The 23,471-nt window shown below is 33.9% G+C and overlaps 2 protein-coding genes across 3 annotated transcripts; one reads left to right on the top strand and one right to left on the bottom strand.

The window, feature by feature from the left end:
- Positions 1 to 15,605: 15,605 nt before the first annotated feature.
- Positions 15,606 to 19,203, top strand: LOC143616369 (serine carboxypeptidase-like 42). Its single transcript, XM_077089213.1, has 4 exons — positions 15,606 to 16,185; positions 17,716 to 17,839; positions 17,927 to 18,044; positions 18,982 to 19,203. Exons 1-4 carry the CDS (start codon positions 15,948 to 15,950, stop codon positions 19,147 to 19,149), a joined length of 648 nt encoding a protein of 215 aa, XP_076945328.1. The 5' UTR covers positions 15,606 to 15,947; the 3' UTR covers positions 19,150 to 19,203.
- Positions 19,204 to 20,078: 875 nt separating this feature from the next.
- On the bottom strand, positions 20,079 to 22,890 carry LOC143616375 (protein trichome berefringence-like 7). 2 transcript variants are annotated; one of them, XM_077089217.1, is made up of 4 exons: positions 22,652 to 22,890; positions 21,936 to 22,392; positions 21,683 to 21,841; positions 20,081 to 20,456 (listed from the first exon to the last, which is right to left on the bottom strand). In XM_077089217.1, exons 1-4 carry the CDS (start codon positions 22,653 to 22,655, stop codon positions 20,177 to 20,179), a joined length of 900 nt encoding a protein of 299 aa, XP_076945332.1. In that variant the 5' UTR covers positions 22,656 to 22,890; the 3' UTR covers positions 20,081 to 20,176. The 2 variants fall into 2 exon arrangements, with proteins under 2 accessions (XP_076945331.1, XP_076945332.1); XM_077089216.1 differs by having other exon boundaries at positions 20,079 to 20,456; positions 21,936 to 22,890.
- Between the last annotated feature and the right edge of the window lie 581 nt (positions 22,891 to 23,471).

Below are 23,471 nucleotides of genomic sequence, written 5' to 3'. Positions count from 1 at the left end.
AGTGCTTGCCCGGCTGGTAGTTTGTGGGTTTTGTAACCCGGAGGTCGCAGGTTCTATTCCCGTTTTTATAGTTTTTTTTTTGTTTCTTACTAAGTAACCCTAACTGATGTTAGGGTTTTTTATAACAAACATAAGCAAAGCAGCGCCTCTGGCCTCTCTTCGCAAACAGGCAACAGCAGCCGTCAGCAGACCAGCCACTGCCTACTGACCACCGTCCACCGCCGTCCGCCGGCGCCAGCAGCCTCCCTCAGCCACTCCCGCTGCCCGCCGGCCCCGCACAACCCCTGACCAACCGCAACGCCGTCCCTATCAGTCTATCACTCTATCAGCCACTCAGCCCGTCTTTGATCCCCGTCCTCCTGCCACTGCCTACTCTTACTCGGAGTCTCGAATCCTCCCACTTTGAAGGTAATAATTCATTGTTAAATGTTAATTGTTCATAATTGTTAAGTGTTAACTACTTAATTGTTAAGCTATTTGTTAAATTTAGTTTTAGTTTGTTAGATTATTGGTTTTAATTTGTTAGCTTGTTAGTTTTTGTTAGTTTCTTAGTTTTAAATTTGTTAGTTTGAAATTGTTGATTTGTAGGTATTTTGAATATGAAGAAATATTATCAAAGTGAACCATCGAACCTTGGATCATCATCTTCAAGTAGTAAACCATTAAAAATAAATTTGGATGATCTACCATGGGATCCTTCCAAAAGGCAACCAATTTCATCTTATCACCCAAGTCAAAAGGATGAAATTAGACGGGCATATCTACTTAGAGGTCCATGTCAACCAACCGGGCATGATTGTCCTCTAACAAATTTTAGTGGTAAATTAAGACGCTTTAATGAGGAATGGTACACTAGTGAATTTGGAAATTGGTTGGAATATAGTGTCAAAGCGGATAAAGTGTATTGTTTGCATTGTTACTTGTTTAAGGAAAGTGGACAAAATGATGCATTTCTAAGTGAAGGATTGCGATGTTGGAATAGGTGTCGGGAGAAATTTAGCAATCATGTTGGAAAAATCAATAGTTTTCACAACAAAGCACGTAAAAAGGGGAAAGACTTACTTAACCAAGCTCAGTTTATGCCTGTGGCCATTGATAAGGGAACAGATCTACATAAAAAACAATATAGAATCCGATTACATGCTTCAGCTAGACTTACCAAAGCATTGTTGAATGGTTCATTAGCTTTTCGTGGTCATGATGAGTCTGAAGAATCTCTTTACAGGGGAAATGTTATTGAGTTCTTAAAAGTGTTTGGAGAACTAAGTGAAGAAATTGGTAAGGTTATATTGGGTAATGCTCCTGGGAATAATCAAATGACGTCTCCATCAATCCAGAAAGAACTTTGTAATTGTTTTGCAGAAGAAGTATTAAAGAGGATATTTGAAGAACTTAATGATGATGTCTTTTCCATATTAGTTGATGAATCGAGAGATATTTCTAAAAAAGAACAAATGGCCGTGGTTTTAAGATATGTTGATAAATTAGGATTTGTGAAGGAGCGATTTATTGGCCTTGTTCATGTTATGGAAACAACCGCGTTATCTCTTAAAGCTGCAATTGATGACCTATTTGCTCGCCACAACTTGAGTATTGGTAGGGTAAGAGGCCAAGGATATGACGGTGCAAGCAACATGTCCGGTGAGTTTAATGGTTTGAAAGCTTTAATTTTGAAAGAAAATTCTTCGGCATATTATGTTCATTGTTGTGCTCACCAACTTCTTGTTGTTGTGGGCCTTGCAACCAAACATTATGAGATTTACAGACTTTATAAAGAATTATCAAATTTAGTAAATGTTGTTGGTGGATCTTGTAAAAGAATAGATTTGTTAAGAGAAAGTCAAAGAGAAAGTTTGGGATTGAATTCGGAAGTTGAAACCGGAAGTGGAAAGAATCAAGAATTGTCACTTGCAAGAGCTGGGGATACACGTTGGAGTTCTCATGAAAAAACAATTCTCCGTTTGCTTACTTTATATCCTAGTGTTATTGACGTGCTTGAATATATAGAAAAATCGGGAGAGTTTTCAAATTACCAAAATGAATCACGTGGGCTTCAAGAATTCATAAAAACTTTTAATTTTGTATTTTATTTACATTTGATGAAATACATCTTGGGTGTTACTAACACATTGTGTCAAGCGCTTCAAAGAAAAGATCAAGATATGTTGAATGCAGTTAAGCTAGTTAAGTTAACTGATGAAGGCCTAAAAAGGTATCGACTTGAAGGTTTTGACTCACTTTTGAAAGATGTCACATCCTTTTGTGAAAATATGAAATTGAAGTGGTTGATATGGAAGCTGAGTATGTTGACCCGAGATTTAAAAGAAAGAAGACCGGTATCACCAATCGTCATCATTATGTGGTTAATAATTTCAACACGGTTCTCGATATGCAAATTCAAGAGCTTGGAAGCCGCTTTAATGAGGTAACCACTAAATTGCTTACTAATATGAGTTCTTTGAGTCCGTCTTGTAATTTTAGTGCCTTTAGTAAAGTAAACTTGATAAACTTGGCCGAGATGTATCCATGTGATTTTGATTTTGATGAAAAGGATAAGCTTGTATACGAACTTGGCCACTACATTACTAACGTGAAAGAAGATAAGCGGTTTGCCAACTTGAGTGGCTTAGGTGATCTTGCTAAAATGATGGTGAAAACAAGATTACACATTGATTATCCGTTAGTGTATCGTTTAATAAAGTTATCATTGGTTTTTCCGGTTGCAACGGCAAGTGTTGAAAGATGTTTTTCTTCAATGAAGAATGTGAAAACGGATTTGCGTAATAGGATGGGTGATGAATACATGAACGATTCTTGCATTTGTTACATTGAAAGGAAATTCCTCCAACAAGTTTCGGTTGAAGAAGTAATGCAACGATTTCAAAAGATGAAGACTCGTAGGGAACAACTATAAGCATTTTTTTTTTAATTCATAAAGACTATTGTATTGATATTATGTGTTTTTTAATTTCTAATGACGGTGTCTCTTTTATTATTTTATCGTATTTTTATTATGTAATGAACTTTTCCCGAACTTCAAATCGACCCGGAATTTTATATACCCGACTCGGTGAAATTGAAACATATAAAAATAGTGCACCACCAAAAAAAAAATTCCTGGATCCGCCACCGCGAGGACTTATGATTAATGAGTATCATGCCTTACACACGCTCTTGTAACGAATGAGGTCGTTTGCATCCATTGCTACTAGTATTTGCTCAACTACATCGTCATTAACAAGCTCTGCCATTAATGTTGATTCAATTGATATAACACTGATCGAATCAATTGATTTAATCTTCTTTTCTTCTTTTAAAATCGTAACCCTAATATTTGTGATTTATTAAGCAAAGTTACATTGGCCATTTAGGCCCAAGGTGTTTTGGGCTCAAGCCCAGCTCTCAGCTTAATGATTAATCAATTAACGTCTATGGGCTTGGGACCAGGTTTATTTTCCCCTCAAATCGTGTATGGAACCGGGACCGGTTTTTGTCAACAAAGTCAAGAACCCTGTAGGGTCGAGTCTGGTTCCGGTAGTTTTGGGTTTTTGACCGGTTTGGCCGTTTTTATTGGTTTTTGGGTAGATCAAATTTGGGTCCGGGTTTTGACCGGTAGAGGTGGGGCCAGTTCTGATGGTTCTAGTTCGATTCTTAGTAACTAGAACGCTATTTATGGTGGTTCGGGTAGGAATATCCCAATGTAATCACCGTGGTCGAAAGGCGAGTATATCTTAATGTGATGAATTTGGCTCGTAGCCAATTTGAAGGATTCATTGATCGTTAAAAAAAATCTACTATCATGCTATCCACACATGGAAAAGTAAGGTAATTGTTAAAACTTTGTTAGGTTATATTGAAGTTAAAACAATACACAATGATTCATACATAGTACATGTTTAGTGCCGAATATTTTCCTTGTTGCATTGTTTTCAGATGCTTCAATTTTATAGAGTCATATATATAAAAGTTCGGGTTGGGTAATGTTCGTCACATAATAAAAATGCGATACAATAATAAAATATCGTCATTAGAAACTAAAAAGCACTTACGTTTTCGGAGGCCAAAAATGGATTGAGAATTTGAGGCCTTTTCACTCTTCTTTTTTACCCAGGCTTAGGACGAACAATATAGTAACTAATAAATAAAGCTTTAGAAGTGTTTTGAAGAATATAAATTATAGATTAAGATAGTGTTACTAGGATAATTATTATCTAATTTAACAAAAAATATACATAAATAAAAGTTTCTCCGAGAACTCTCTACTTTTGACATGGACTCCCTCATTATCGTTCGTACGTTGTCACTCTGGTCCGTTGATTTTATTTATTCGTTGTTGTTAAAAATAACAATATAAACAAATATAAATCTTTTGAAGTTTATGTGCTCGTTTGCTAGGTATCCTCGCTTGGATTTGAAAGAGTTGTTAGGATTCCATAAGTTGTTATCATGTGAACTTAATGATGCATCAATACTAGATTCATTTGACTTAAAAACAAAATGTTGTATTTAGAGTTTAGCAGTCATTAAGGTTAACCAAGAAAAAACATAGAAAAGAAATGGCGAGCCAACACTCCCTTTGACTCTTAGCCATGTTACAATACCGTTCGTTTTGTTTGTTATTTTTTTCTTATATTATATAGATATTATAAACCGATATAACAACATGTAGGAAATGAATATGTTTTCGACAAAACTTCACAAACCCATTATAAAAATAGAAAACCAAAAATCTGAAACCAAAAAAGAAAAAAAACTTTTTGGTTATTAGTTCAGTTTACATCCCCTTGGAAACAAACACTTCCTACGCATTTTCAACATAACCATAGGTCTGTCACAAAAATCAACCATGATGTAACAATTAAACATAAATTCAAACTATATAGTTAAAACAAAATCAATATAAAAAGTATATCATCCAAATGTGGCTGGCAAAAAAAAAAAATCTTATCATTGTATTACATAAACAAAGAAAATATATATATACAAACCAACCTTCACAGTCATCTTGCATTATTATGGGGAGATACGAGGCTCTGCACGAATATAGGTTTACTAACATAGCCCCGCAAGTGATGTTTCGAAGCACTGAAAACCGATAATACATTATCATTGTTTTGCAATTTCAATCTCAACGTGTGTACAATATCATAATTCATTCCATCCTCATGCGAGAGTTTTACGAATTCCCACTGCTCTTTTACGTTGTACTTTTTCATCCACCATACATCACTACCAAGAAAACGCCCGGATACACATAGAAATTCTTTTATAATTCCCAGTTTTCTAAAGTTTCTTGTATCATTAGGTACGCGGATTTCTTTAAATTCCTCTTTAGCTAAGTCATAAGATAATATTAGTTTATTATCATTCTGATCCCAAACAATCCAGTGAAGTGCACCATCGTATAAGACGCCAACCTTACTATCAAACAAGCCATAGCTCACTTCACCAATATTTCTCCATGCATTTGATTTCAAACTCAATAAACAAAAAGATGTCCGTAGATGCTCGCTTGTCGGGACCCCTACAATGACCTTGTAATCATCACTTGATGAATCATAACCAAAACCCCAACAACATGATGACTCACTGATATAAGGGTGGTACGCCAGTTGTCTAAACTCTCTAGTCAACGGATTGCCTACTATAAGTTTATTCCTAAAATAATTCATGCAAACGAGTCCGTTGGAAGAACCAACAATGGTTGATAAACGCACTCTTCTATTACCAAGTCTTTTGTCGGAGTAATCTTTGTTATAACTATGGTTAAGATGACATTCAATAAAACGAGAACTTGTGATTAGTGAGTACCATGCCTTACACACGCTCTTGTAACGAATGAGGTCTTTCGCGTCCAATGCTATTAGTATGTGCTCAATTACATCGTCATTAACAAGCTCTGCCATTCGATCAGTTAATCTTGTTCCTTTTGAACTAGTAACCCTAAATAAATTAGCAAAGCTAATATATGAAGGCAGGTTCATGACTTACGATGTATGTGACAATAAATTAATTACTCAGCAAAGCCACGTAAGGCCCAACTCTACAGATTAATCCACTAATGTTATGGGCTTCGGTGAAAAAAAACCGAATCAGGAACCGGACCCGAAAAATACCCAGAACCAGTTTTTATTATATCCGGGTTTTTAATATCTGAATCCTTACCCGACCCTACCCGTAGGGTATGGATAAGGTATGCATTTCAGTATCAAAACCCATACCCGGACCCGAACCCGAACCCGATTTATACCCAAAAACCGGAACCGGTTTTTTCCAATACCCGAAACTGGGTTTTTCTAATAACCGATCTATACCCGAAATTATCCTAAAAAGACATGAAAAATACCCCTAAAAAGTGCAACCATTTAAAAAAATCCAATCTATACACGAAAAAAAGCCCGAAAAAAAGGTTTTTTCAATAACCGAATAGGGTATTCAAATACCCAGTTTTGAGTACCCGACCCGAACCCGATGCATAGTATATGGTTTTTAGAGAAAATACCCACGCCCACCCCAACCCCGACCCGGGTTTTGCCAATACCCAATTTCCAAATACCTGATCATACCCGAACCCGATTCCATACCCGGAACCGGGTATTTGAGAAATCCCGATCTGTGAACCTCTAATTTCATGTAGAACCGGGTTTGGGTATGATCGATTATTGAAAAACAGGTATTGAGAGAAACCACGTAGGGTCCGCGTCTGGATATTGGAGGAAAAACTGTACCCTATGTATCTGGATAGGGTATAATTGGGTTCAAGTATAACCGGGTATTAAAACCTTGTTTTATAAAAGAAGTTTCCTATTTATTATTATTATTTAACACAAAGAAAATATATTTAAAAAATAAATTTGATTTGTAGTGTGTAAAAATAATTAAATAGACTGTTACCCCTTTCGGTTTTAGTATGGTTTAGGAAATGAGTACTTGTTAAACAAAAACTTCAAGCCCAAATAGCAAAATCAAAATTCCAAACCCGTAAAAGAAAGAAAGAAAAACCGACACCAAATAAAAACTAAAAAGACGAGTTTTTGGTTATTAATTCGGTTTAAGCCTAAAACCAAGTCATGCACACCTCTCGGAAAGTACGTTGATGATGATGATAAATGGGTTGTCGATTCAGGGGCTACGAAACACATGACACACATAACTGATATACTTGAAGATAGAGCTATTTAAAAACAATATATTAAAAAAAATACACTTTGTAGAGTGGTGATAAAATTAAGGGAGTTCTATATATCCCAAAGTTTAATTGCAATATATTGCCGGCAAGCCATTCGACCGAAACTTTTCAATGTGCTATGACCATTTCCCCAACTTTTGCGTTATGCAAGGGCTTTGTTCGAGGAGCTTGATTGGCGTAGGTAAGTGCAAAAATGGTCTATATCGGAAGAGGATCTTTGGGGATAAACGGAAGGCTATGGCACCAATGGTTGATATGTGGCATAAAAGACTGAGTCATGCATCAAAAAGTAAACTCGCTCAGGTAGTTTTTCCTAATGTTTCTTTTAAGACACAAGACAATGTTTGTCGATGCTTGTGAAAAAGCTAAGCATACAAGACAACCTTTCCCCACTAGCTCAATTAAAACTAATGATTGTTTTCAACTTTTACACTGTGACATATGGAGATACAACACGTGCACCTTCGCTTTCAGGTGCCAACTATTTTGTTTATGATAGTTGACGATTTTAGTAGAGTGGCGTGGAACTTTCTAGTTAAACATAAAAGTGAGACAAGTGCCTTATAGATTTTCCCAAAATGGTTGAAACCAATTTGAAAAACGTATCAAAAAGGTAAGGTGCGATAATGACGGTGAATTTACGTCACATTTATGACACCATAGGTCTGTCACAAAATCAACCATGGTGAAAAAGATGTATAAGTAGCATATATTAGAAGCTTTTTAGACACACTGCTCCATGTATATTTAATAATCAATATTCAACATAAACTGAAAATATATAGTTATAACTAAATCAAGATAAAAGTATAACAACCACTTTATTATCATCAAAGTCAAGATACTTTTTTAGCCAAATAAAACTATAAACAATCACTTGTTTCGTTAAAGATGAGATAAAGACATATATAAAGTATAAGCAATCACTTTGTTCATCAAAATGTGAATTAGCACTTGGTCCTGCAGCAGAATCAACCCTCGTTGACTGAAACATTAACAAAGGCAAAGTCAGTGAAAGCCAAATATTATTTACAAGAATTTTCATACCTAGGGATGGCAAAAAGATCATAGCCGAAAGGATATATGCGAAAACCCGAAACATATGGGACTGGTATACCTAAAGCTCGATAGGTATTGGACCAGGTATGGGATTAGGTGATACCCGACACGATTACCCAAAACCACATACCCGTTTACCCAAATATGCTATAAAAATGTATAATTTTTTTTTCCATTAACATTTGTCTAGTAATGTTTAGAATTAGTAGGTTTTCTAATTAATATATGAACAAGCTAATTTTCTTTTGAGGTATTTATTTAATGATATTATTTGAATATAGATGTTATGAAGTATATACATAAATTTATATAAAAATTATAAAGATATTACTTATTAATATAACGCTTATAATAATAATAATAATAATAATAAGACCACGATAAATATTAGGACGGGTAATGGGATACAATTGTACAACCGGGTATGGGATTGCGATTGACAATAAATGAGGTAACAATATCAAACTAAGGCATTCATTCTAGGAGCTATAAGACATACCAAGAAGAAGATAAGTAAATCTATACTCTTTAATAAAAGACTACAAGTTTTGCCACTTGTCATTCATACATTAAACCTCACTTTTTTTAATAAATTTATAATAGTAAATAATAGTTACCATTCTTACAATTTATGCTTCAAAATTTGTTAATTTAATATTTACTTCCTATTTTTTTAAACATTTTATATTTATAATTATCTTTTACTTTAAAATTGTTTGCAAGACTGTTGTACAACGAATGTATTAACAGTGTTTAACGGGTTTATTGTTTATTGTATACTGATTATTTAGTAAATATTATATTTTTAAAAACTACCCGTGTAGTACACGGGCCTCAAACTAGTTATAGAATAATCTATACTATATTATATGAACAAAGAAACAAAATATATATATATATATATATATATATATATATATAAACCGACCTTCAAAGTCATCATGCATTATGATAGGGAGAAACAAGACTCTGCACAAATACAGGTTTACTAGTATGCTCCGACCAGAGATGTTTTGAAGCCCGGGAAACCCATAGTGCACCATTATCCTTGGGCGATCCCAATCTCAACTTGTGTAAAATATCATAGTTCATTTCATCATCATGCAACATTTTTATCAGTTCCCACGACTCTTTTACATTGTACTTTTTCATCAACCATAACCATGGACCATTGTCAAAAGAACCTACATATGCACACAAACATTCATTTATAATTCCCAGTTTAATATATATAGCATATATATCATTGGGTAGGTGAATTTCGTTAAATTCCTCTTTAGATAAATCAAAAGATCGAATAACATTATGATTTTGATCCCATACAATCCAGTGAAGTGCACCATTGAATAAGACGCCAACCTTATTATGAAAGAATATATATTTCTCTTCGCCAACATCTCTCCACGCATTTGATTTCAAACTCAATAACTGAAAACGTATTTGATTAATGCATTTCCGTGCCCCTACAATGACTTTGTAATCATCAGTGCATGAATCATAACCAAAACCCCAACAACAAGATGGCTCACCAATATACGAGGGATATGTGAGTTGTCTTACCTCTCTCGTCACCGGATTGCCTACTATAAGCTCATTCCAAAAATATTCGATGCAAACCAAGCCATTGGAAGAACCAACAAGATTAACGAGAGCGGAATACTTTAATAAAGTAACTCTTCTATTACCAAGTTTTTTGTTGAAGTAATCTTTGTTATAACTATGGTTAAGGTGACATGTAATGAAACGAGGACTTGTGATTAATGAGTACCATGTCTTACATACGCTCTTGTAACGAATGAGGTCGTTTGCATCCATTGCTATTAGTATTTGTTCAACTACATCTTCATTAACAAGCTCTGCCCTTAAGGTTAATTCAATCGATATCACCGTGATAGAAGCAATTGATTTAATAATTTAATTTTTTGAATTCGTAACCCTATTTAACTTATTTTGGTGCATTAATAGGTAAAGCTACATCAGGCCCAAGTTATTTTGGTGCTTAATCCACTAATGTTTATGGGCTTCAGTACAAGAGTTAGGATTAGAGGTAAAAAAAATAAAACTAAACCCTGAACCCGGAACTGGTTTTTTTTACCTGGATTTTTACTACCCGGCCTCGTACCCAACCATATCCCTAGGATAAGGATAGAGTATGCATTTCAGTACTAAAACTCTTACCCAGAACCGGACCCGATTTGTACCCGGTGATACCCAAAAACCGTAATCGGTTTCATAACCGGAACCGTGGTTTTCGAAACTGGGTTTTTCAAATATTCGATTTATACCCGAAAAATACCTGAAAAATACTCAGAAAATACCCCCAAAAAGTGTAGTCCTTAAAACCCCAATTTATACCCCAAAAAACCCGAATATAGGGTTAGTTCAATACCCGGAAATAGGGTATTACAAAACCTTGTTTTAAAATACATGGTTCTACACCCAACTTGTACATATATGGTTTTTAGAGACAATATCCGAACCCACACCCAACCAGGGATTTGCCAATACCTGATTTTCCGATACCTGGTCATATCGGAACTCAGTTTCGGACTAGTTTTGGTCACGAACTTATAGGCAAAGAAATCGGCCCCAAACTGATTTTGGTCAACAAAGTTAAAAACTGGGTCGCTTTTGGATCGTTTCATGTTTGTTAAATATATATTGTTTGTAATGTGTAATGCATTATTGCTTACAACATATATCAATGTATGATGTATCGCCAAAATTATTATTTACTTTTATCATTTGTTTATTCTCATGTATTACCTAGGTTTTAACTTTTAAAGCTAGTATTTAACAAATAATAATGATGTCACAAATTTTCAAAGTGAACAAAATTGTGATCATGTACAAACCACAAGCAAATGATGACTTCTCATGACTAACACTTGAATCTTTACAAATTCCTGAGCGTTGATTTTTTTTCTCACTTAATCGAAATAGGTAAGGTTTTCGGTTTATAGTTTCACTCGTTTTCGATATTGGTATTTTTGGACACCAATATGTATCTATGTATGTGTGCGCGCATGTCACCCATCGTTAACTAACTTCTCAAAAATTTTGAATTCATATGAAATTTGACAAACCCATACAAGTTAAGAACAAAATTACTAGAATTGTGCTTCTTTCTAAGCAAAGGTATAAAAAGGTTTTATTATATTTGGTTAGAAAAACTTCATATGCCCAAATGAAAATCAAAAAATCCAAACCCATTATAAAAAGAGAGAAAAAAAAAACAAAACGAAAAAGCTCTAAAAAACATGACTTTTTAAATATTAATTCAATTTAAACTCAAAACCAATTCACGCACACCTCTCCGAAACAGACATTTTTTACGGAATTTCTGTACATTTTTTACGGATTTTCTGCACATCCATAGTTTAGTCAAAAAAATAGACATGATGTAACAAGATGTATATGTTGCATGTATAAGAAGCATTTTAGGCACACTGCTCCATGTATATTAATCATCATAACAATTCAACATAAACTGAAAATATATGATTAAAACTAAATCAAGATAAAAAGTATATCAAGTTATCAACCACTTTCTTATCATCAAAGACAAGAATTATAGAAAGTAGCAAAATAACACTATGAAGAATCACTTGTATCATCAAAATGCGTTGGCACTTAGTCCTCCAGTATCATTGTATTAATCCTTGCTAACTGAAATATTAACAAAGGTAAATGAGTGAAAGACCAATATTATTTACAAGAATTTACATACCTAGGTATTGCGGGAAAAAAAAAAGACACTAAGCTCGACAGGTATGCCTAAAGCAGCATCTGGGACCGGCATAACCGAATCCCGACATATATTGGGCCGGGTATTGGATTAGTTTTAAAATTTTCCCGACATATATTGGGCCGGGTATCACCTAATTAGTGTATGAGATTAGGTGATACCCGACTTGATTACCCGAAACCACATACCCATTTAACTGAATTATATACCCAAAATAAATTATAATTTATAATTTATAATTTTTATTTTCCCTTACCAGTTGTCTATAAATGCTTCGTTTTAGTATATTTATTATATGAAGAACTTAATTTTCTTTTGAGATATGTATTTAATTATATCATTTGGATTTTATATGTTATGAAACATATACATAAAATTATAAGAAGATATATATATATATATATATATATATATATATAATATTATTTATTAACGATAACGATTATAAAAAATATAGTAAGAATTTTTTTTTAACAAACTAACGTAACGTGTATATATAATATCCGACGTTTATTGGGACATGTATGGGATAAAGGTTAGCAATAAGTAAGGTAACAACACTAAACTAAGGCATCCGGTCTAGGAGTTGTGAGATATACCAAGAAGATAAGTAAATTATACACTAAGCTATACCATATCATGTGAACAAAGAAACAAAGATATATACAAACCAACCTTCGTAGTTGTCGTGCCTTATGATGGGGAGAGACAAGGCTCTGTACAAATACATGTTTACTAATATGTTTCGACCAGAGATGTTTTGAAGCCTGGGAAACCCATAATGCACCATTATCCTTGCCTGATCCCAATCTCAACGTGTGTACAATATCATAGTAAATTTCATCATTAGGCAACATTTCTATTAGTTCCCATGAGTTTTTTACATTGTACTTTTTTATTAACCATAACCATAGACCATCGTCAAAAGAACCTCCATATACGCACAAACATTCATTTATACTCCCCAGTTTAATACTTCTAGAATATGCATAATAAGGTATGTGAATTTCTTTAAATTCATCTTTAGATAAATCAAAAGATAGAATTATTCGATAATTATTTTGAGCCCATACAATCCAGTAAAGTGCACCATTGCATAAGACGCCGACCTTATTATGAGTGAATCTATATTTCTCTTCGCCAACACCTCTCCATGTATTTGATTTCAAACTCAATAACCAAAAACAAGGCCATTGTCGATTCTCATCTTTCCAAGCCCCTACAATGACCTTGTAATCATCTCTAGACGAATCATAACCAAAACCCCAACATAACGGTTAACTAGCGGTATTATAAGAAGGATGTGTCAATTGTCTTACTTCTCTAGCTAACGGATTGCCTACTATAAGCTTAGCCCTAAAATATTCCATGCAAACCAAGCCATTGAAAGAACCAAGAAGATTAGCTAAAATGGAATACGGTGATAAACTAACTCTTCTATGGCCAAGTTTTTTGTTGGAGTAATCTTTATTATAACTATGGTTAAGATGACGCTTAATGAAACGAGGACTTGTGATTAATGAGTACCATGACTTACACACGCTCCTGTAACGAATGAGGTCGTTTGCATCTAATGCTACTAATATTTGCTCAACAACATCTTCATTAACAGCCTCTGCCATTGAGGTTAACTCAATCGTAATCGAAACAATTGATTTAATATTTTAATCTTTTTAGATTTCGTAACCCTATTTAACTTATTTTTGTGATTTACTAAGCAGAGATACATCAGGCCCAAGGTGTTTGAACTCAAGCCCAACTCTACAGCTTAATGATTAATCCATTCCACTAATGTTTATGGGCTTCTCTACTTTTAGAGAATTAGAGGTAATAAAATAAATGTTACTCCGATAAATGGTTTTCTTTAGTAACTAAAAAATTACATAATAACTAAAAAGATAATACTAAAGTTGAGCAAATACAAACGAGCCAAACCGCTTGTGAGCTATTTGAGATAAGATCGATACAAAACTCAAAACGACCCAAGCTTTTTCGAGCTTGAGCCGAGCACGAGCATCAAATAAAACTTGTTTAGTTATTGAGTCTAGCTCAAGCCTTATATGGGAAGCTCGTTTAGGCTCGTCGAGCCTTATGTATGTTTAAGTTTTCCGTCTTTTGGACTTTTAAATATTACACTGCATAGTTAAGCTCGAGTCAAGTTTTGACTCGTTTAAAATACTACACAAGTTTGAGCCGATTTTAAGTCAAAATATTATCATTAGATACCTAAATATACCCTTTAATAAATATATCAGAATTTATATACTTATAAAATATGAATTTGTACATGCATCACACACAAAACTATGTATTTTTTTAAATAACATAGAATTAAAGATGTTTAGTTTAATTTAAAAAATAATAGTATGTTCATTATTTTTTATCAAGATGAACAATTTTTGACACACGTAAGAAATCTCTACAAACCATCACATCATATTATCTTATTACAAGAATATTCTTCTACTACGTTAAACTTTCACAAACCCGTTAAAAATTATTAAAAATATATATATGATTTGTGGAATATAAATTAATAAATTAAAGATTAAGATAAAGTGTTACTAGGAGGATTATTTTTATAATTTGAGAAAAAGATATTAGATGTTTATCAAGCAGAGAAAAGTGAGTAAAGATAATTGAGCCCCACAATGCAACCAATGGATATTATTGGAATCTAGATGGGTATTTCACTATTTTGAACCTAGGTATTGAGAATTTGCAAATATCTATGACTTTGGTTTTGTGTCACGTCAAAAGTATATTTTGTTTTTGTTAGGCTCCTATTTTTGTCACAACTCGTGACCACATGGGTTCGCGTAAGTCAAATATATATTGATCATCTTAGAAATTTATTTAAATAAAATTAGTGAAGTATTGTTATTCATAAAGTCATCAACATAATGTTGTTATTCATCAAGTCATCAACTATTCAACCACGCCTACAATCATGCAAAAAAGTGAATGTAGAAGATACACATATTTTTATTAATAAATGCTAATTAATTCAAATTTAAATGTACTTTTATTTTCATATAATATAATGATAACATAAAACTTTAACCGAACTAGTATCTTATAAAAGGCCATCTTTTTTTATAAATTATTTTTGCGGGCAATCCCCACGCTTCTCTCTTTCTCTCTCTCTCACACACACACAAAACCTCCCGGACGACACCCTTAGGCCTTAGGGAAGGATCTTTCCTCTCCCCTCTGATGGTCTTTAATAATTATTATCTATACTAAAACATTGGAGATGCTCTAACACAAAATAGATGTATTTTAAATTCTATAAATTATAATATAAAAATGGCGTAGTAAGTTAAAAACATATAACACTTATAAACACCACTAACACACTATCTATACACTACTAGCACATCATACAACCTATATCACATGAAAAAATGATCACATAACTTATGACATGTCTATTCATATAACCCATATAACATGTTAGACTAACACAAAAATAACATTTTGTAATCATCGGTATAAGTTTTTTTAACAATATGTTTTACTCTATCTTCTACCTTGTATGACATCACATGACTCGTATCTTGTAACAACCCAACGTAAACCCGTTACATATACAACCGAAAACTGTTCAAACAAATTATATATAGTAAACATTTATCATTTGGAAAAAAATGGAATCTTTATCCGTCAATTTTGCTCTTTTGACTAAATATTAATTATTTATATTTATATTTATATCTATATTTGCTCCTTATCTCTCTCTCTAAAACAAACAAATAAAAAAAAAGCTGCAAAAGCCTAATAATCATGAGACTACACATTGTTAACTCCTCCCTATCTCCTATTCAAAACTCACATGTCCCTCATCACACATTTTATTAACAAAAAGCCTCACACTTTATAATCATTCCATATACTTTTTTTTGTTATAAATATAGTCACATTCTTGTTATTCCAACTTTAACTTGCACAATGGCTAGAGGGTTGTTTGTGGCAGCTATGGTGGTGGTGGTTGTGGTGGTGCATGGCTTTCCGGCAGAGGACCTGGTGGTGAGATTGCCTGGACAACCAGTTGTTAAGTTTAAACAATATGCTGGTTATGTTGATGTGGATTTGAAGAATGGAAGGAGTTTGTTTTATTATTTTGTTGAGGCTGATAGTAATGCTGATAAGAAGCCTCTTTCTCTTTGGCTCAATGGAGGTAAGATATGTATAAGTATTTAAGTGTGTGCACGGTTTGGTTTGGGTCGGTTTTGGGCTGAACCTGAACCAGAAACCGAATTCTGTTTGGGTTCGGCTTTGTCATTCGAGCTTGAAAGATTTAGGTTGAAAAAAAATAATATATGCCTAAATCATTTTGTTAATTTATATTTAAATTATGTGAGTTATGTATTTATTATTCATAAAGTTTTTGTTGATTTTTAAATTACTATATTAATAAATAAGGAAAAATCAAGAAATCAGGTACGGTTTTTATTACATGCAAAATCAAAACCGAAACGTAAGTTTAATTTTTACAAAAACATAATACCAAATCGTCGGTTTTGTTTAGGTTTGATTTTTTTATTCACACCCCTATTAAGATTTAATGCAATATATTATGATATAATATATTAAGATTTAATGCAATATGGATTTAATGCAATATATTATGATATAAATATTGGGATTTATTAGTTTGGGGAAGTCTTATTCAAAACTACTTTGAAGGAAAAAAAATAGCTTTTTTATGTAACATCATTTTCTTGTATTAATATTGGAATTAATGAAAATGTCTTTTTATGATAATATCTTGTTTGAGAACAATATCTACATTATGTATCTTCCCACTTTAAGAAGAACAAGTTGTACTTTAAGAAGAGGCATGCTCTTCTTACCTTTTTCTCTTTTTGGTTGTTGGGTCAAAAGTTAATAATGTTTAGAAACATAAAAAAGTACTTTTCCATATTTTCTACTTATTTTATGATTAAAATGTTTAAAGTCAATTTTATGTTCAATCTCAAAGTATTACATTTTATCTATCATTTTTCAAAAATTTATAAACTATAAAAAGATTGTTTAGAAAACTGAAAAGAATTATTATTATTATTATTATTATTATTATTATTATTATTATTTTGGTTTTCTTGATTTGGGTGTCTTTGAGTAGTTGAGAACCAATGTCTAATTAATACCGTGATACTGAGTTGGGTTGGAAAATAGTACGTTGGGATTGATAAGTTTTAATGTGCAATATTATATTTTCATTTATTAAGTTAAAAGTTAAACTGCGGTTTTCGTCCCTATGGTTTGTCAAAATCTGCTGTTTTAGTCCAATAGTTTTAAATCTGCAATTTTCGTCCATGTGGTTTCATTTCACTTGCAATTAAACCAACACCACTAACCCCGTTAAGTCTAGCAGTTAAACCCGACAGCGTGCCCACACGTGTGCGGCGGTTTTGTTTTTTTCTCCTCAAATAAACCCAGTCCTAATTCGCGAGCCCACTCGCGTGAAGAGTTGAGGTGTGTTTGAGGAAAAAAGGACAAAATTGCCCTTCACGTAAGTGGCACGATGATGAGTTTAACGATCAGACTTAACGAGGTTAGTGGTGTCAGGTTTAATTGCAAGTGAAATGAAACCACAGGGACGAAAATCACAGAGTTGAAACTGCTGAACTAAAACCGCCGATTTAGACAAACCACAGGTTCGAAAACCGCATTTTACTCTTTACGTTATAAAATGTTTAAAATATCTTGTTTACCTATTTCATAGTATATTATTGTTATAACAGACATTTGAATTATAATGACAATGATGGGAACATCAACATTCTTCCGTTACTTAAACGAATCATCAAAAACAAAATTCCAGTTTGGATTTTCAGGTAAGTTTTCGGATTATTTATGTAAACACTTGTATATATAAAAAAATACTTAGATTTAACTATTTTAAAAATTTGTATAATTTATAATGGTGATCAAGATTCTGTAGTCCCGTTGCTTGGATCAAGAACACTTGTGCGTGAACTAGCTCACGATTTGAAGTTTAAGGTTACGGTTCCATACGGAGCTTGGTTTCATCAGGGCCAGGTACATTCTTAAGCTATTCATATTTAGTTTGACTTGCATGGTCAAACAATTCATTTTTAGAATTTGAATATAAGATTATTAGTTTTGTGTTTAAGTTTAAAAACTTCACTGTGAGTAGTTTATTTTATATTATTTAACATAACTTCATTTTTTTACTCCAATTTATCAAGATTCATATCAATTTTACACCTTAACTTTTGTCTGATTTGACCAAAAAAGTCAAAATGATGGACTAGGTACTTCAGTGTTTACAGTAAAGTTTGACTTTCATGGTCAAACAAGCAACTTTTTAACTAGAGCAAACTACGGTTTTCGTTCTTGTGGTTTGTCCAGATCTGCAGTTTTAGTCCAATAGTTTCAAATTTTCAATTTCTGTCCGTGTGGTTTCATTTCACTTGCAACTAAACCGGACCCCACTAACCCCGTTAAGTCTGGTTGTTAAACCCATCAACGTGCCCCTCACGTGAGGGGCTGTTTTGTCCTTTTTCTCCCCAAATGAACCCCAACCGTAATTCGCAAGCCCCCTCACGTGAGGGGCTGGCCGGCTGGGGTGCATATGGGGAAAAAAAGGACAAAACTGCCCCTCATGTGAGGGACACGCTGATGGGTATAACGACCAGACTTAACGGGATTAGTGGGGTCTGGTTTAATTGCAAGTGAAATGAAACCACAGGGACATAAATCGAAAGTTTGAACTATTGAACTAAAACCGCAGATTTGGACAAACCACAAGAACGAAAACTGCAGTTCACTCTTTTAACTATAAACTTTTATCTCCTAGTTTTTTGACTAGTTTGACTTTCATGGTCAAATAAGTGATTTCTTTTTAATATTGAAAGATTATAATCAGTATCTTTATTCTTTAGCATTTGTTAATTGTATTCATAGTGTTGACTTTTTATATACAAAAGTCAAAATGTGCATTTTTCTGGTGTAGGTTGGAGGTTGGATGACCGAATACGGGAACCTGTTGACTTTTGCAACGGTCAGAGGTGCTGCGCATATGGTGCCATATGCTCAGCCATCGCGTGCTCTACATTTGTTTAGTTCGCTTGTTCGTGGTTCAAGACTCCCTAACAACACCCGTCCGTCTATTGAGGATTAATAATGTTTATGGGTTTAGATCGAACGTGACAACATTTGAATTTCTTGTTTTCTTTACGTGTTTTTTCGATTTATGTAAGAACGAAAAATGGAATGAGAGTTTGTCATATGCCTTTTAAAGAGAAATTTGTGTGAAATAGGGCTGTTCACGAGCCGAACCGAACCGAGCAAAGGCTTGCTCGTTGCTTGGCTCGTTTACAACATAACCGAACCGAACGACAAAAATTCGAACCGAGCGAAAAACGAAACGAGCCAAAATCGAACCGAGCATTTTTCAATCGAACATCGAGCAATTTCGAACATTATTTATTTATTTTTCACCTTTAAATTCTTCAATAACAAACAAGTTTGAACGTTGTAAATGCTTTATTTTGTAAACAAATTATTACTTTTCAGACAAACGTATAATAGTTTGTATATTTTAGGAGAAAACATTTTAAGTGAGATATAATGAACATTTAAACAAACTTTTAGTATTCTAAAAACTTGAATCAAACTAATAAAACTATAAAATTGACGGAATAGTAAAAAATTAAAAGGGTTTAAAAAATTGTATACTTAAATTGTGTGTGTGTTGTCTATATATTTGTATATTTGTTCATATATATTATATATAAAATAAATTAAAAATATTCGAGCCGAACCAAACCGAGCAGACCTTTGCTCGTTGCTTGGCTCGTTTACAAACCGAACAGAGCAGAGCGGCTCGTTTACAATCAAGCAAAAAAAACGAGCGAGCATTTTCCGAGCAGTTTCCGAGCCAGCGAGTTCGAGCGACGCGCGGTTTGAACGGCCCTAAAATACTGTATGTCGCATCAAACCCATGTCAAAAAACATACAAATTTAACCAAACTCATCAAATAACTATACAAATCTCAACATTGACAGTAAAAATTTGTCATGCTCTAATGTAAAAATGATACAACAAAATGTTGAATGTTACATCAAACTTCTATATAAAATACAAAAATTTTAAGAGATCAAATCTAATTTAAATTTTGATATTGGCACAAAATCAACTTATCATTTCATAAATATGAAAACAAGATTTCATTCCATGCATCAGGGACTCCAGGTAAGCACCAATGACTACAATCGGGAACCGTTGGATTATCACTATATGTGCCAACATGCGCATCACTACGATACGATCCCATAGGGGTCACGTGCACTGCTGTTGCGGGAACCGACATGTTCTTCACCACTTCTTTTATAATATCCGAAAATTGACTTCTGTATTCGTTATATTCGCTCTTGCTTTGAACCAAGGGGTTTTCAGTAACGTTGCATGCGTGACCTTTTGGGCCGCTGGCACACGTAAAATAAAAGTGTTATTAGTAACATTCAATAAAATATATATACAAATTTTGCATTCAAAAATATAAAGTAAGAGATATAGACAAGTCAATAAAATATAAAAAAGAAGGCTTTCGTTTACGGTTTTTTATGGACATATATATAAATTTTGCATTCGAAAAGTAACATGTTTGACCTTAAAAGTCAAAATGTTTATGTTAAGAGCTAAGGCATTGAATTTACTTATTGTAAATAATATAGCAAATATGAAATTAAGCCAAAAATAAATACTTTGACTTTCCAGGTCAAACAAACGAATTCGACTTCAACATTCACACGATTTCTAAAAGAGTAAACTGCGGTTTTCGTCCCCGTGGTTTGTCAAAAACTGCAGTTTTAGTCCAATAGTTTCAAATTTGCGATTTTCGTCACTATGGTTTCATTTCACTTGCAATTAAACCAGACCCCACAAACCGTTAAGTCTGGTCGTTAAGCTCACCAGCGTGCACCACATGTGAGGGGCATTTTTGTCCTTTTCTCCCCAAATAAACCCCAGCCCCTCACGTGAGAGAGGTTGCAAATTAAGGCTGGGGTTTATTTGGGGAGAAAAATTGACAAAACTGCCTGTCACGTGAGGTGCATGCAGATGGGTTTAACGACCAGACTTAACGGGGTTAGTGGGGTCTGGTTTAATTTCAAGTGAAATGAAACCACAGGGACGAAAAATCGCAAATTTGAAACTATTGGACTAAAACAGCATATTTCGACAAACCAAGGGGGTGAAAATCGCAGTTTACTCTTTCTAAAACAATATTTTGCTCCATAAAAGGTACTATGAGCTGAATATTTTAAAAATATACCTTTAAGCAACAAAAGCATATGAATTTTGATTTAAAAAAAGTAATCAATTTGACCATGAAAGTCAAAATGTACATTTTTCTTCTAAGAACCAAGACATGTTTGACCATAACAGTCAAAATGTACCACTCTGTCTAAAATTGAGCCATTAAATTTACTCATAAGAATATACTTTGACTTTACAGGTCAAACAAAATGAACTCAACTTCAACATTGGCATTTGACACGACTTCTAAAACATCCAAAACAATAGTATGATAACCACATGCCCCAAAAAAGTACTAGGAGCCGAATGGTTTCAAAATATATATTAAGCAACAAAAGCATATGAATTTTGATTTCCAAAAGTAATCAGTTTGACCATGAAAGTCAGAATGTACCTCCAATGACTGCCCTCAAAAGTCCTGAAAAACACACGGGTCCTATCCGTATCAACCATATTTTCAACCCAAGAAGCCCAAGTGTTTAACGCTGTCGTATAAGCCGCCATTGTCGACATTCCAAGTTTTAACCTTCCATTAACCTTAAAATAAAAACCCCTATCCAAATACATTTCATTATAACATTCACAAAAAAACATAATATTAATTTATTAACCCCCCCCCCCCCCCACCCCCCCAAAAAAAAACTTACATTTCAAAAAGCTTTGCGCGATTCCACCAATGACCCGTATTAAACACAAGAATATCCGAATCAACCCATTTCGAACTAACACCATCCAACTCATCAAGCTTAATCGTCGACCGAACCCTCTTCGGCGCATGTCTCGGAACCGACCCAATTCCCACCAAAAACACCGACCGATAAAACTCAACCGTAAAATTATGCAAACTAAACCTCACACCCAAATACCTAATCTTTTTACTAATCTTACTCCCATTAACTTCATAAACACTCGTCTTATCATCCACACCGGTCATAAGCAAACATATCATCGACTCCCATTGCGTCCTACTCAACGAATCACCGACAAACACAACCCGCTTCCCATGAAGCTTTTCTAAAACCACCCCAACATCAAACCGAACAATCTCGCAACTTTTCGGGTTCCACCGCCACTTAACATACATATTATCTTTCCTACCATTACCTAAACAATTAAAACTAGTTTCAGCAAATGGGCATTGGGATGCATTGTATAAAGGATAACTATCATCAAGAACCCAAGATCCATCATAAAGATCACAAAAGTTTGAATCTTTATTATTATTATTCTCTTTATTATAATCTTTAAAATCATGGGTCATATTTTCTTGAATCTTTATAATAATAATAAACCCACAAGCTACAATTACAGCTAGTGTGATGAATGAACAATAAACCCTAAAAATATATCTTTTACGAAATACCCATTTGGAAATTGAAGGTTTGAGATGCAAAATTGGACTCCAATTGGTTCGATTGAGCATTTGGGTTGATCCAAGATTTGATTTTTTGCAATACCCAGAAATGGATTTGTGAAATTGAAGCTAGAACTGAAGTGGGTTTTCAAGGGATTGAGGTTTGGTTGAGTCTTGAATGAAACCCAGATGTTAGATCAAGTGTAGTTGTTGTGAATGAATGAGTGATTCAATGTGTTTTGAGTAGTAATGAATGCTTTCAAATGGTAGTAGACTGGTAGCTAGATGAGATCAAGAAGTTAATAAATCATAATTTTGTGTTGGTGTTTTGGAAATCTTTAATTGTTTATTTTATGTTGACATATCTTTTTTTTTTATGCTGACATATCTTTTTTTTTCTTCTTTCTGAATGACGACTTTCTTGCGTTTAGAATTTGAGCGTCCCGTTGTCTCACTTTGGCAGACTATGCTCTCTTAATCGGTCTCAGCAGTGAAGTTTGGACAAGAACGTCGGGGGGTCGACTCAAAATGTATTTAAAAAATGGTAAACGAGGGGGGCTGGGCTCAAATTTATGGCCGAAAACGGGTAATGTATACTACTTATATAAAATTTCGGGCGGAAACAGCTAAATTTACACTACTGCGCGAAAATAGGGGGGGTCGGAGCCACCCCAGGCCATCACCGTGTTTTGCCCTGATCGGGCTCACGTTGGCTTTTAGAGTTTGACTTGGGCGTTTTTCCGGAAAACCATATCGCTGCTGCCACTTAACATTCGTTGTGCCACCACAAGAGCATAACTCTATGTTGTAACGCACAGTAAGACTAAAA

This window comes from Bidens hawaiensis, unplaced genomic scaffold (genome assembly GCF_021521415.1).
Source record: "Bidens hawaiensis isolate Kalapana, Puna unplaced genomic scaffold, B.hawaiensis_p1.1 tig00046912_1, whole genome shotgun sequence".
Lineage (NCBI taxonomy): Eukaryota > Viridiplantae > Streptophyta > Magnoliopsida > Asterales > Asteraceae > Bidens > Bidens hawaiensis.
Note: the sequence above shows the minus strand (reverse complement) of the source record. Positions and strands in the feature narration are given on the sequence as shown.